The sequence below is a fragment of the Prionailurus viverrinus genome, chromosome A1 (assembly GCF_022837055.1).
Source record: "Prionailurus viverrinus isolate Anna chromosome A1, UM_Priviv_1.0, whole genome shotgun sequence".
NCBI classification, from domain to species: Eukaryota; Metazoa; Chordata; class Mammalia; order Carnivora; family Felidae; genus Prionailurus; species Prionailurus viverrinus.
The window spans coordinates 130643263-130658374 of NC_062561.1; the positions used below are offsets into that span (position 1 = coordinate 130643263).

At 39.6% G+C, this 15112-nt stretch overlaps 1 protein-coding gene across 6 annotated transcripts in view; it reads left to right on the plus strand.

The window, feature by feature from the left end:
- The window catches only part of IPO11 (importin 11), a 210594-nt gene that overhangs the window by 6665 nt on the left and 188817 nt on the right, over positions 1-15112 (plus strand). For 2 of the 6 annotated variants that reach the window (XM_047867294.1, XM_047867329.1), the window contains exon 1: positions 7356-7429. The exons of 1 other annotated variant lie outside the window; for it this stretch is intronic. In XM_047867294.1, coding sequence (XP_047723250.1) covers positions 7421-7429 — 9 coding nt within the window. In that variant the 5' untranslated portion in view covers positions 7356-7420. Of the gene's footprint in view, positions 1-4951; positions 5110-5599; positions 5624-7355; positions 7430-15112 lie in introns of those variants that run through there. 3 more of the 6 variants (XM_047867303.1, XM_047867320.1, XM_047867325.1) reach the window with 3 other exon arrangements.

Sequence of the window (15112 nt, forward strand, 5' to 3'; positions counted from 1 at the left end):
TCCATGCTCTGCACGGAGCCCAATGCGGGGTTCGATCCCACAACCCTGGGATATGACCTGAGCCAAAATCAAGAGTCAGACAATCTTGGGGTGCCTGGGTGGCTCAGTTGGTTGAGCACCTGCCTCTTGATTTCGGTTCAGGCCATGATCTCATGGTTTGTGAGTTCAAGCCTCGCATCAGGCTCTGAGCTGACAGCATGGAGCTTGCTTACGATTCTCTCTCCCTCTCCTCTCCCCACCCCCACATGTGTGCTCGCTCTCTCTCAATAAATAAATTAAAAAATAAATAAATAAATAAACATTAAAAAAAAGAGACGCTCAACTCAGTCACTTAAGGGCCCCAACAAATTATTTTCTAAAACAATTGAATCAATTTTTGTTCTTACCAGTAGGAAAAAAATGCCCATTTCACTGTAAAAAGAACTATAGGTAGAAGATGTGCTTACATTTCCTTTTCCAAACTAGAAATTTATTTATTATTTTTCTTTTTTTTAATTTTATTTAGATCCAAGTTAGTTAATATATAGTGTAATAATGGTTTCAGGAGTAGAATTTAGTGATTCGTGACTTACCTGTAACACCCAAAGCTCATCCCAACAAGTGACTTTAACGCCCATCACCCATTTATCCCATCCCCCCCAACACCCCTCCAGCAACCTCAGTTTGTTCTCTATAGTTAAGAATCTCTTATGGTTTGCCTCCATCTCTGTCTTTATCTTATTTTATTTTTCCTTCCCTTCCCCTGGATGTTCATCTGTTTTGTTTCTTAAATTCCACATGTGAGTGAAATCATATGATATTTGTGACTTATATCACTTAGCATAATACATTCTAGTTCCATCCACATTGTTGCAAATGGCAAGATTTCATTTTTTGATCGTCAAATAATATATATATACACATATTTATAGTCTGTGTCTCCCTCTCTGCCCCTCCCCCACTCTTACTATCTCTGTCTTTCTCAAAATAAAAAATAAACTTAAAAAAATTAAGAAAAAGACATTTATATTGTTTCAAGTTTTTAAAAACTCATAAAACTGAATCTGCTACAAATATTAATATTATTACCAAGGGCAGATCAATTAGTTTCCCCAAGACTTATTTTCCTAACCTGGTTAGCATTGATGAGTTTTTTGAGAAGCATGTAATGAGAGCTATCTTATAATAACAGAGTTGCCCAAGACCTAATTTTACACAAGTTGCATTATTAGCTCAAATGTAGCACACTGGAAAGCCTATGACTTGGAACATGTGTTAGTTTTCTTTTTTCTTTTAAATTTTTATTTATTTATTTTTTAATGTTTATTTATTTTTGAGAGAGAGAGAGACCATGAGCAGGGAAGAGGCAAAGAGAGAGGGAGACAGAATCTGAAGCAGGCTCCAGGCTCCGAGCTGTCAACACAGAGCCTGATATGGGACTGGAACTCACAAACCGTGAGATCATGTCCTGGGCTGAAGTCGGCCGATTAACCGACTGAGCCACTCAGGTGCCTCATTTTCTTTTTTTTTTTTTTTTTTTTTTTTTTAATTTTTAACGTTTATTTATTTTTGAATTTTTTTTTTTTAAGGTTTATTTGAGAGACAGAGACAGAGTATGAGCAGGTGAGGGGCAGAGAGAGAGGGAGACCCAGAATCCGAAGCAGGCTCCAGGCTTCAAGCTGTCAGCACAGAGCCTGACATGGGGCTCACACCCACGAACTGTGAGATCGTGACCTGAGCCGAAGGTGGACACTTAACCAACTGAGCCACCCAGCTGCCCCATTTTTAAAAATTTTTAATGTTTTTTTTATTTTTGAGAGACAGAGACAAAGTGTGAGCGGGGGAGGGGCAGAGAGTGAGGGAGACACAGAATCTGAAGTAGGTTCCAGGCTCTGAGCAGTCAGTGCAGGGCCCAATGTGGGGCTCCAGCTCAGGAGCCTGGCTGTGAGATCACCACCTGAGCCAAAAGTCAGGGGCTTAACTACTTAACTGACTGAGACACCCAGGCGCCCTCATGTGGTAGTTTTCTATTGCTGCTGTAAAAAATTGCCACAAACTAGTTTAAAACAACACAAATTCATTATGTTAGAATTCTGAAGGTCAGAAGTCTGAAATCCTCTGCAGGACTGAGTTTCTTCCACAGGCTGCAAGGGAGAATCTGTTTCTTTGACTTTTCCAGCTTCTCTAGACTGCCTGTATTCCTTTACTCATGGCTTCATATCACTCCCAACTCTGCTTCCATGGTCACATCTCTCCCTGACACTCCTCCCTCCCTCTTATAAAGCACCATTATGACTACATTAGGCCCACAGGATAATGCAAAATAATCTTTCCATCTCAAGATTCTTAATTTAGCCATATCTGCAAAGTACCTTTTGCCATGAAAACTAATATATGCACAAGTTTTGGGTTATTAGGATGTGGATATCCTTTTATCCTACCAACTATAACGCATACATCTAAATTTGATTCTGGGTTCCTCCAGAATTTGAACCTAGACAAATGACAAATTCCCATCATCTAATCTGTAAAATAAGGAAAAGAATACTCTCCATATAGGGTAGGATGAAAATCAATAAAATAAATTATGTGAAATGTCTACAGTTCAATGTCAAACACTTAAAAGACACTTAGAACTGGCTCATAGGAAATATTTGGTAGTAGTTAGTTATAATTATTGATGTAAAATGAGTTGCATTGTTGTTACACTTATTTGCATCTTGGAAACTACTTGAGATTGAGAGGTGAGTAAGCCAGTGTTTCTTTAATTTAGCATTTGCTTCCTCAACTTTCTTCTTCAGTTCTCAGGTATTTAGGGGGGGAAACAATGAATTTATATTTATGTTTCAAATATATTCTGAACAGATCCAATGATGATTTAATTATTTGTTTGCCCTTTCCTCTAAAGAATCTGAGAATACAAAGACGTATAAAGAATATAAAGTAATATGAGGTTATTTATCTAGGTGTACATATTTCTCTTGTACATAGTATGTGAGTAGGTTTTACATTCATAACAGTTGAAGCTAGGACTTCCCAAGTGCATTTTATTGGGAGTCCGGGAGTTGTAGGCAAAATTTGTATGTGTGCATTTTTCTAAGTTATACCTTTTATTAAATTTCCAAAGGATCCATTATCCCATTTCATATATATATATGTATAATTTTTAAAAATTTTTAAAAATGTTTATTTTTGAGAGAAGGCATGATTAGGGGAAGGGCTGGTGGGGTGGGGGGGGGAGGGGGCTCTATGGTGACAGCAGACAGCCCAATGCAGGACTCGAACTCACAAACTTCACGATGATGACCTGAAGTCAAATGGTTATCTGACCGAGCTGTCCAGGCTCCCCAGAAAAGATCTATTCTTCTAAAGCAATTTCTTCATTTTAATTCAAATTAGGTTTCATATGTATATTTATACACATACACACACATATTTATTGCATATTCCTAATAAACTTGTTACTCATTGTGTGATCTTTGGACCAGTAGCATTGGCATTAACTGAAAACTCATTAGAAATGAAGACTCACCTCAAACCAACTGAATCAGGATCTGTATTTTAACAAGATCCATGTGATTCTATGCACATTTAAAACTTGACAACTATTACCTTAAGTAAAATCAGCAGATACAATCAAGCAAAACAAATAAATAAATGAAACATGTCCACATTACCATTCAACTAGTGACAAACCTTGTTAACATTTTGGCATATATTTATTTATTTTATTTTTGGCCCCATATAAAAATGGGGCTATACTTAACCTAATTTTTTGTAAACCACTCTTCCCAATGCATTGTGAATGTGTTAGCATGCAACAAAAACATGGCAACATAATTTATATTGGCCAATTTGTAATTTATTATATATGCATGTATCATGATTAGGCATTCCTTTCTTGGTGGTTATTTAGATAATACTGTATTTTTACTTTAAAGACAGCCCTAATGTGAACATCCTTGTAATGTAGGTCTTATGATTGATTCAAATCCTAACAATGTCCCTTACTAGCTCTGTGACTTTAGGCAGATTACCTGACTTCTCTGTGCTTCAGTTTCTTCACCTATAACAGTAGCATAATGGCACCTCACAGATTGTTTTGAGGATTAAAATACATGATCATGTTGAGATTTTAGAATTGTACCTGGCATATTCTAAATGTTCAGTAAATGTTTATTATTATTATTTTTTATTATTAATGTTTATGAACCCTCAACCATGTCTTTACAACTTCTCTTTCTAAGGAAACCTTAGAGGGGCCGCCTAGGTGGCTCAAGTCTGTTGAGCCTTAGACTCTTGATTTTGGCTCATGGTCCCTGAGTTGGGAGTCTGGGATCCGGCTCTGTGCTGAACAGTGCGGAGCCTACTTGGGATTCTGTCTTCCTCTTTCTGCTCCTCCCCCACTCTCTCTCTCTCTCTCTTTCTCTCAAAAAATAAATAAAAATGAAAACTTAAAAAAAAAGAAAACTTAGGTCACTAGCTAGTAGCAGAGGCAGGCAGAACTATACTTCCACTCCTGCTATCGTTCTGGAGTAGAGCGCCCAGCAAATTTAGGACTTGAAAAAAAATATTCACGGGAGGGTTGACCAATGGGAGTAAGATTATTTTAATAACTCATTTAAGCTGAGACGGACTCGGAAAACAATGCAGTTTAGAACCGATATCCGGAACGGGGAAGGGAAAATGGTTCCGATTCAAGCCGGCTTCAATCAAACCAGGAGACAACGATTTGTCCTGGGAATTGGGCTACGCGGGGTTAACGTTTCCATGGTTACAAATCCGGCTGACTCCAGGCTCCACGCTCTGTAATGCGCAAGCGCACATAGCTGCTTTAGCCCCCCGGCGCCTTCAGTTTCGAAGGGGAAGCACCTCCCTCCTCTTGTGCAGTTCTCCTATCGCCTTCTCACTTTGCCAATTCCACGCGTTCCGGGTGTCTGTGACGCAGTATTCCCGCGTCCGCGTCGTTTGGAGCCGCGACGCTGAACATGGCGCGTTCCTAGAAGCCGCTTTCGGCATCAGTAGGCGGCGGCGTGTGGACTGGAAGCGTGAGGCGCGGGACCAACCGACTTCGCTTCGTGTTGGGGACTGGAAGCGGGAGAGCCGGGGTATTCCGGACCGAACCAAACGGTGAGGCCTGAGAGCTACAGAGCGCGCGAGTAGAAGGGAGGAGTGGGCTGGGCAGCGGAGACGGGAGAGGCGAGGGAAGAACGTTGGGCTAGTCGGAGAGGAGAGAGAGCAGAAACGCGGCGAGAGCGGCCTGCAGGCTTGGCTCTCTGCGTAACCCTAGGAACTACTTGGAGCTGGGGCCTGGCCGAGTCAGCCCTGGGAGGGGGAGGCTTGGTCGAGGAGGAATGGGGGTGCAGGAAGACGGGCTGGGTGCCAAGATAAGGAGAGCATAGGGTGCCCATTGTGGCTGCGGTTGCGGGCCAGGGTGGTGTATTTGTCCTTGGGGCATAGGTGATGCCCATTTTGAGAGAACGTGGTCAGTTTTAGTAGAAAGCCACTGTATATTGTTACTGCACACAGTACATTGCTGCTAATAGCAATGCTGTGAACGCTCTAATTAAACATTAGACCCTTCCTTGCCTTTAATGAACAGGTGCAGGAAGTTAACACATTTTCCGAGGAGCCGCTTGCTGAGGTATGGCCGCCAATGCTCAAGCTCAGCGACTTCTGCAGCTTTATATTGAGGGTATTTGTGATTCAGCAAAACTATTTTGAGGCCCATTGCATTTGTCATTCTTTTTTATTCTGTTGTTACATAGTGGTGAATGAGGGAAGTATTATTAGTTGAAAGTGATTTGAGTAAATTAGGTAGGAGTGGTAAATTGCCTGCAGGTGCCAAGATTGCAATAGACATACCTTCTCCCCACCCCAGTGTAAGCGAGCTCGTTTGTAGTGCTATAGTGCTTTTGAGAATTGGTTATTCTTCAGTATAGGGTAAGAAAGAGCAGTTTACAGCCCTAATTATTTCCTTCTTTATTTCTTTCTTTTTTTTTTTTTTTTTTTTTTTTTGGTGTGTGTGTTGGTTAGAGAGTTCATGCCTCCGTTTTAACGTTATTTTAAACTTCTCTTTTCAGTATAGAGGCTTCAGGTTAAGGGTAGAGCGACTGTAAGGCTTCCATTGCATGACACCTTTTCTTGTATCTTGCATCACTGAAGATTGCTATGAAATTAGAATGAAAATCCTTGTTGGTTGTGATACGATTGTGGAATTTTTTTCCCTCCTATAACCTAGTACAGGGAATAGTAGAAACAGTTTAATTAGAGCTATGGTTTGTGGCCATATATTATAGCCCTAGGTCAGCTGGGCTGTCTCTGTCCTAGTTACGCTTCCTAAAGCAAAAGAAAATCCTCATTACAGATGAATTTAGTTGTGGTAATAGGATTGGAGGTTCTAAACAAATGCATGAAGATTATTTGGTAATTAGTATAAAAATCTTTAAATTTTATGACATTGAATGTTAGCATTCAGAATCCAGAATGCAAAAGAACCCTTGTAGGCATGTGGCAGTTAGAATATACAGACTTGTCTAGAGCTAAATGTTTTTCTAGAAATAAAAATATTCATGTTTTGAGAAAGATAACATGGTTAGATGGATTTTAACCATTGTGTTGTGTGTATGTGCATATATGTGTGCATGGTGTGTATTTATATTGTTCTTGTTGAAGTATCATTGACATACAGTGTTACATTAGTTCATGTGATGTTCTGATCAGTTCATGCTGATTCAACAATTCTATACCTTATGCTGTGCTCCCCATGATAAGTGTCGTTACTGTCACTATACAGTGTTGTTACAGTATTATTGATTATATTTCCTGCACTGTACTTTTCATCTCTGTGACTTACTTTTATAACTGGGAATTTATACCTCTTAATCCCCTTCCCCATTTTCTGTGCATTGGTATTTAATCTTGCTTCTCCTAATACGGTGTTACTGATTCCAGTATTATTAATTTCTGTGCTAATCCTATCTGTACCAAATGATGACTATCATCAAGTTAATTTCAGAGTGTTTTAGGGAATGGCAAGACATACTTAGTGCAGGTGTGAGTCTGGAACATCTTTGTTTTTGTTTTGTAAATATCAGGCTGATAACAGATAAGCCCACAATTATAAGCTTTGTAGAGCTTGAGTTGGATCAGTGTTCTGCACCGTTCCTACTCTGAGTATGATGTATGGCATCACGTCAGTGTTTGCTCAGAATGCCCAAGCTTAAGCTTAACCCTAAACCTAATGAATCAGAACCTGGATCTTAACAAGCTTTCCAGATGATAGGAATTTATGTTAAAACTTGAGACACCCTACTTTGGTTGGGAAGAGTTGGAAGACTGAGGTCATGGGTAAAGCTATGTAAAACTAGAGCATTTATTTTGATCTGAGGTAATCCTTTGCTGATTATCGAGTCTGATTCATCTGGTTGAAGAAACAGACATGGCAGTGGTAAGTAACTTGCCTCATGTTCATAACCCGGGTTCAGACTTATTCGAACGCTTTTCTTTTGCTATTTATTGCCATTTTAAAATGGAACTAAAGCTTTCGTGAATGAGAGCTAGGAATCCATTCCACAACAAACATTTACTGAGTGATGGGCAAGCAGTCCAATAATTCTGTGTTTCTCTAGAAACTGCTGTTTTCTATGGTGATTATGAACCCACCACATTCCCTCCTTATTCTTTCCTGGATAATGTCACTTCTGCATGACAGAGGGGGGCGCCTGGGTGGCGCATTCGGTTACACATCTGATTTTAGCTCAGGTCATGATCTCTCGGTCTGAGTTGAAGCTCCACGTCGGGCTCTGTGCTGACAGCTCGGAGTCTGGAGCCTGCTCGACTCCCTCTCTCTCTGCCCCTGCCCTGCTCACACTCTGTCTCTGTCTCTCAAAAAGTGAATAAACACTAAAAAATATTTACATGACAGAGGAAATGAAATACATTGGTGGCATTGGTTACTGTTTTTTGTCCTCTTGCACTTGCAAACATGTCTGCTTCTATCTGGTCATCTCTCCTGTGCTCTGAGTTTTTTCTCCTCAGGGACAGTTTTTCCTTGGTGTCTTATGTTGTTTTTCCAGGGCTGCTGTAACAATACCACAGGCTGGGTGGCTTAAACAATGGAAAATTATTTTCTCATAGTTCTCGAAGCTGAAAGGCCAAGATCAGGGTGCCAGCAGGAGTGATTTCCTCTGAGGCTCTCTCCTTGACTTAGAGGTAACCACCTGCTTTTTGCACTAGAATCTCTGGTATCTCTTTCTTATTAGCACACCACTTGCATTAGATTAGGGCTCCACTCTAATGACCTCATTTTAACTTAATCACTTCTTCAAAAATCTTATCTCCAATTCTGAGGGTCCTGGGAGTGAGGGCTCCAACATGTGAATTTTGGGGGAATGCATTCAGTCCATAACATTTGGTTGGTCCTGTTTTACTTTGGGCACTAACTTATTAGGATTTTAAAAAAATTCCTTTAAATACACTCTCACTCTAGATTCCTCTTCAGTTTCATCTGTAGTTATTTCCTTTAAGTTTCTGGAAAAGTTACCTATATTAATTTTCTCCACCTCCTTATTATTCGCTCCCCCTCCCTCCCCAATATATTGAAGTCTAGCAGTCCAAGTCCCTGAATTTGGCCACCATTGATCTCTTTGTGGTGAAATCTAATGGAATCCGTGTCATCATTTGACATGTTGACATTTCTCTTTGAAATTCTCTTATGCTTCTGTGACACTGTGGTCTCCTTATTTCCATGTATGTTGGCCAGTCTTTCCTTGGTGCAGTTTTCTGTCTTTGACCAATTCAAATTTTCCTATCACAGTGACGCACAGTCTTCTGCTCTCTTCTGCCTCTACCTGCTCTTAAATGGTCTTATCTCTGATGACTTCAACTATTGACTTTATTTTGATAACTAGCAGATCTCTGTCTCTTTAGCACAGATTACCCTGCAACTGTGACACATTATGTGGTTGTCTTAAGATATATAAAGTTCAGGTCAAAAATTAGATGTATCACTCTTTCCGAAGTTGCTTCTCTTCCTCCTATGATCCATGCCTGCCAGTCAGTTGGAGATGCCCCAAGTCTTAACTCTACCCTCTAATTACCCTTATGTACCACCCTGCCCCCAATCGTTTACCAAATCTTCAACGTCTTTCATCTATTTTTCCTTGCCAGCTACTACCTTGGTTCGGATTATCATTAGTATGTGGACTTTGGTGTAAGCATTGTAAATAATTTCTTTGAATCTGAGAATGGATATAATCCCTCTAAACCCTTTCTTGTTTTGTAGACAGATTGTAGTGTTCTTCTGCCATGCAGGCTTTCGGATTAAAATCCATACTACCAAATTTAGGAAATAAGGACCTTAATGATTTGGACCTTGCTTGCTTTTTGCTTTCATCTTCTGTTTCCTGCCTCACATGATTCTGTCATGCTGAACTATTTGCAATTCTTCAAAAGTGTTTGACTGTTTTTTAAAGTTGAGACATCAGTATGTTGTGTGTATTCTGCCTAGAATATACCTATCACCTTTTTGACAACACATACAACCTACTCATTTGGATAACTCCTACTCAGCTTTCATGACCCAGCACAAATGCTATCTTGTCCCCCTTTCCTGCCTCACCAAGCTTTCCCCAACCTGTTTAGGCTGAGTTAGGTCTTTCTCTTAGGTGTTTCCAAAACAGCTTTGTTGTCTTTTTTTCTCTTAAGACTGGAAAGCAAAGACTCTCTTGTTTGTTTGTTTGTTTGTTTGTGGACTAATCTAAGTTATTTATTTAAGTTATATCCTGCCATAACCAAAGGGATGGAAGATCAGTATACTCGTCATCATTTGAGGCAAGTAAGGAAGGTGCACTTAATGTCCCGTATACTTCTGGTCCATGTGCAGAGTCATGGTCCAAACCGCTGCTGTGGTCCCTGCTGGGTAGTGGTCCAGGTTCTCTTTATTCATCCTCATAGCCAGTCGGGAGTGGATTCACATGAGGGTTAAAGGATAGAGTAATCATACTCCCCTGGAGTAGGACTTGGAAAAGAACTCCCCCTGGAAAAGGACTTTGACTTGATGCTGAGTTGTGGGTAGGCGATGAACTCGGATCTCTCGAGCTCTCCGTGATCAACTTCAGGAAGATGTTTAGCATGCTCACTTTTACGTATGAGAGTGCTATAAAGTAGTGAGTGGAGCTCTCCCTGCTGTGGGTGCTACTTGACATGGATTGCTGTAGCTGTGCCCTGGATCGTTCTAGCAACCCTGAAACCTGGGACCCAGCTGCAGTCATCATTTTTGAACTGGAGCTCAAAGACTATTTATGTTTGTATGTATGTATGTATTATGTTTAATTTTATTTTTGAGAGAGAAGGAGAGTGCACGCACACGCGGGGAGAGGCAAAGAAAGAGGGGGACAGAGGATCTGAAAGGAGCTCCGTGCTGACGGCAGAGAGCCTGATGGGGGACTTGAATTCATGAGTGGTGAGATCATGACCTGAGCCAAAGCCGGACGCTTAACTGACTGAGCCACCCAGGCGCCCGACTCTTTTATTCATTCTTTATCTCTCAGAGTAATGCCTGGCCATTAGAAGCTGCTTCCTTGTTGAGTACCGTGAATGCAAGTTGAACTACCAGAGAGTTTACGGGAGCCAGGGTGGGTGGCTTAGTTGGCGGAGCGTCCGACGTCAGCTTAGGTCATGATTTCAAGGTTCGTGAGTTCGAGCGCTGTGTGGGGCTCTGTGCTGACAGCAGCCTGGAGCCTGCTTCAGAGTCTGTGTCTCTCTTTTTCTTTGCCCCTTCTCTGCTTGTGCTCGCTCTGTCTCTCTTTCAAAAATAAATAAACATTGAAAAAAAACAAACAAGAATTACCAGAGAGTTGAAACAAAGTGGGATGTTACATACTCTGGAGGTTAGTTTGAATGGGCTTGAAAAGTCAGAGATGGGTTCAGATTTGAGACTTTACACAACTGTACGCAGAGATTGGGATTTAGTAGTTGAATTCATTTATTTAACAAATATTTATAAATCACTTTCATATGTGCCAGGTGCATTTTTAGATTCTGGTGATACACCTTTGGACAAAGGAAGTTCCTGGTGTCTGGACCTTAAGTTTTAATTGAGGGAGTCTGTACAATAAACACATAGATATTAGAATGTCAAATAGTAAAAAGTGTCATGCAGAGAAATTAAGAAAGATATCCAGAAAAGAGAGATTCTGGGTTGAACGTAAGAGGGTAAGATACTTTAGATTGGGTGGTCAGCAACAGCCAACTTGATGAGTCAACAACTTGAGCAAAGACTGAATTGAAGTTAAAGAGCAAAACATGCAGGTACTTAGAGGCAAGAGTTTTCTAGTCAGAGGGAGCAAAATCTATAAGATAGATTTGATGTATCTATTCCACTGAAGATGGATCCATGTTGTCTCTTTCTTACTATAGACAACTCCCAGGATAAATGCCCTTATCCTTGTCTGCTCTTATAAGCCTGTGTAGGAGTTTCTTTGGTTATAGCACCAAGTGTGCGATTGCTGGGCCAAAGGATAAAACCTGTTTGGTTGTAGGATACACACACATACATACATACACATACACATACACACACACACACACACACACACACACACACACACACACACATTTAGGTTTTTTAGAGATGGCAGGATTGCTCTCCAGAGTGGTTGTACCAATGTATATATACTCTTAGCAAGCATAAGGGTCTCTCTTCCACAGGCTAACGTTGAATATTTTGGGGACTTTTTAATTTTTGCCAGTCTGACTAATTTTGGCAGTCACAGTCGCATGTTCTTCCGACTGAGCCAGCCAGGTGCCCCCACCAGTCTGATTATTGTAAAGTAATATATCTTTTTTTAAAAATTCCTGGGGTGCCTGGGTGGCTCAGTCAGTTGAGCGTCCAACTTCAGCTCAGGTCATGATCTCACAGCTCGTGAATTCGAGCCCTGCGTCGGGCTCTGTGCTGACAGCTCAGAGCCTGGAGCCTGCTTCTGCTTCTGTGTCTCCCTCTCTCTCTGCCCCTAACCCACTCGCATTCTGTCCCTGTCTCTGTCTCTGTCAAAAATAAATAAACATTAAAAAAAAATTTTTTTTAAATAAAAAAAGTAAAAATTCCTGATAACTAGTGAGGTAGCATCTTTTCTGGTATTTATAACCCATTTGGCTTTTTCTGTGAATTGTCTATATGCTTTGTCCAGTTTTCTTTTGTATTTCTTGTTGATTCACAAAGGTTTCCTGTATGTTCTATGTAATCTATCGTTGTTTATTCATTTAAAATATCTTATAATTTTTATTTTGTTAATATTGCCAATGATATTTTCGTTAACTCCATTAATTTTGGTTTTCAACTTTTGATGTAGTATAATTTACCAGGAAAATGAGCGATAGTTTTGATGTATTCTGGTTCTCAAGTTTAGAACTTTATAAAAAAAAATCTGTTAATTTCACTTGAGGTATCAATGGACAACACGGATCAAAAGGAAAATGTGGTAGTTCTAGAAATGTCACTAATGAACCTGGGGCTTAAGAGAAGTCACAGTTTATCTTCTTAACCTCTTTGAGACACAATATCTTGGTCAGTAAAATAAAATGCTTAAATCAGATGTACAGTTGACCCTTGATCAAATGGCTTTGAAATCTGTGGGTCTGTTTTCAGGTGTGTGTGTATTTTTTGATACATTATAGTACTCTAAATGTATTTTCTTGTCCTTATCTTAATATTTTTCTTTAGCTTATTTCACTGTAAGGATATAGCATATAATATATACAATATGACATACAAACTATGTTTTATTCAACAGTTTATTGTTAAGGCTTCTCATCAGCAAACTATTAAATTTTGGGGGAGTCAAAACTTAAATGCATTGTTTGAGGGTCAGCTATATTTACTATTTAGAGAACTGATATGCGTAGCTCCAAGATGATAAAAAATTATTTTAATGTTTGAAAACATTATTTTAATGATAAAATGTGTCATAGTTCCGAACGGTGGAGACATTACTGGTATGAATTCCATACATGTTTTAACGAATGAATTTTTATAAATGCAGTGACTCTTTAGGCTAGACTCTCACAAGAATGAGATTCTTTTGAGACAGCATTATAGACAGTGTTGTCCTGGACCAGTAATGGGAGACTATCAATCAAAGATGTGTATATTTGGCTTTTCGGTTTTTACATTTTTTTTAAATTAAAAAAAATATTTATATATAGAAAGAGCATGAGCCGTGCAACAGGGGAGAGGGGTAGAGGAAGAGAGAGAGAATCTTAAGCAGGCTCCATGGTCACTGTGGAGCCCAATGCAGGGCCCAAAACAGGCACGATCCCACTACCCTGGGATTATGACCTGAGCTGAAACCAAGAGTTGGAAGCTCGCTTGACTGAGCCACCCAGGCGCCCCAAAGATAATGTATACTTGGAGAGGACTGATGATCCCTTAGCACTTAGTGAAAGGTTTTGACTCAACTTAAATCCAATCAGTTATAGTCTATTAAATTTGGGCTGTGCTATTCCTTTAATTCAAAGCTCAAAATCTAGCTTACTGCTTTTTCTTCCTTTGTTTTATGTCATAGAAGAAACTATAAAGCCAATAACTATAATTGCTGTTTTTATATAGATTTTATTTATTTATTGTCACTGTTGTTTAGGATAAGCTTTTTAACTTTTCCTATTATGAAATACTCATTCATGGGGAAGTGTTATGTACAATGAACAGGCAAGAAATTTATTGTAGTTTCTCAATGTCATTTTACTAAAAACTCCCAGTGAGATGCACACATTTGGGTTTACTGGACTAGACATCTCTTACAGCTGCCTCCTGGTGCCGTTTACTGCCTTCTTCAATACTGTATGGTTTCCCCATTCATTTCCCTGTCTCCCACCACTAGACTATATTGCCTGTAAGCGCAGGAACTCTTTTGTCTTTTTAGTTCATTGATACATCTCAGGTGACTAGAATTATAACCTGGAACTTGTAGGTGTTCCATAAATATTTGATGAATGAACGAATGTAGAAAAGTCTAATGATAAACTGAGTAAATATCAGGAAGTTGTATAGAGAGTACAGGATTAGAACAAAGGGTGTTAGATGTTCCCAGTGAAAGGTACTGCTGAATTTTGTTGCCCTGATATGCCCCATTCAGTAGAACAATTACTTTAGTTTTTTCTCTTCTTTCCCTCCATTCATTTAGCAAGCATACTGTTTACTCTTGCAGTATTTTAAAAAAATGTTTATTTATTTTGAGGGAGAGAGCGCAAGTGGGGGACAGTGAGAGAGGGAGAGAGAAAAATAATTCCGAGCAGGCTCCATGCTCAGCACAGAGCCTCTTGGGCTCCATCCCAAGGCTCTGGGATCATGACCTGAGCCGAAATCAAGAGTTGGACACTTAACCCACTGAGCCACCCAGGCGCCCACTTGTAATATGTTTTGTAGATACTCTTTACTGTGATGTAATCCCTGTTCTTCGAGAAGGATTATTGTGTCTGTGAACTCTTTCTGTTTGACCTTTTCTAACTTTGCCTTCCACTCTTGGAAGTGACCATCACAGTATTGTTTTGTTCAGTTCATCAAATATTTACTGAGTATTTGCTGTATGTATCCCTGATATTGTAGTAGGTGCTAGCATATATAGATGAATCGGCAGTTTTTGCCTTTAAGCAGCTCATGATTTTGTAGATGGGATGCAAGTAAGTAAGGAATAGGTGTAGTAATAGAAGTACATGCTATGTAGAACAATGGTGTGGGAGAAGGAGTACTTTACACTCCAATATAGTTGTACTTTTCCAGGTGATGTTTGCTGGGAACAGCTTTGGTGATCTGTGTCATGGTCTGTTAGATACCACTAAAAAAAAAAACCCAAAAAACCTGAAAGTAGAATCATGTAATGAACCTTTCTATCTACCTATCACCGACCTTTAACGAAGATCAACTCATGAGGTCAGTCTTTTTTTTTTTTTTTTTTTTTTACTTCCACCTAACTTCCCTTCTGAATATGTTGTTAGCAAGATCTAGGAGCTTGGTTAGACTCATATTTAACTACTTTTTTTTGTTTGTTTAGCAAGCCATTTTCTTCTAATTTAAGACTTTGGTTTCTCAAGATAATAAAGTGTCTCTAAGTTTTCTAATATAACTTTTCTGTTT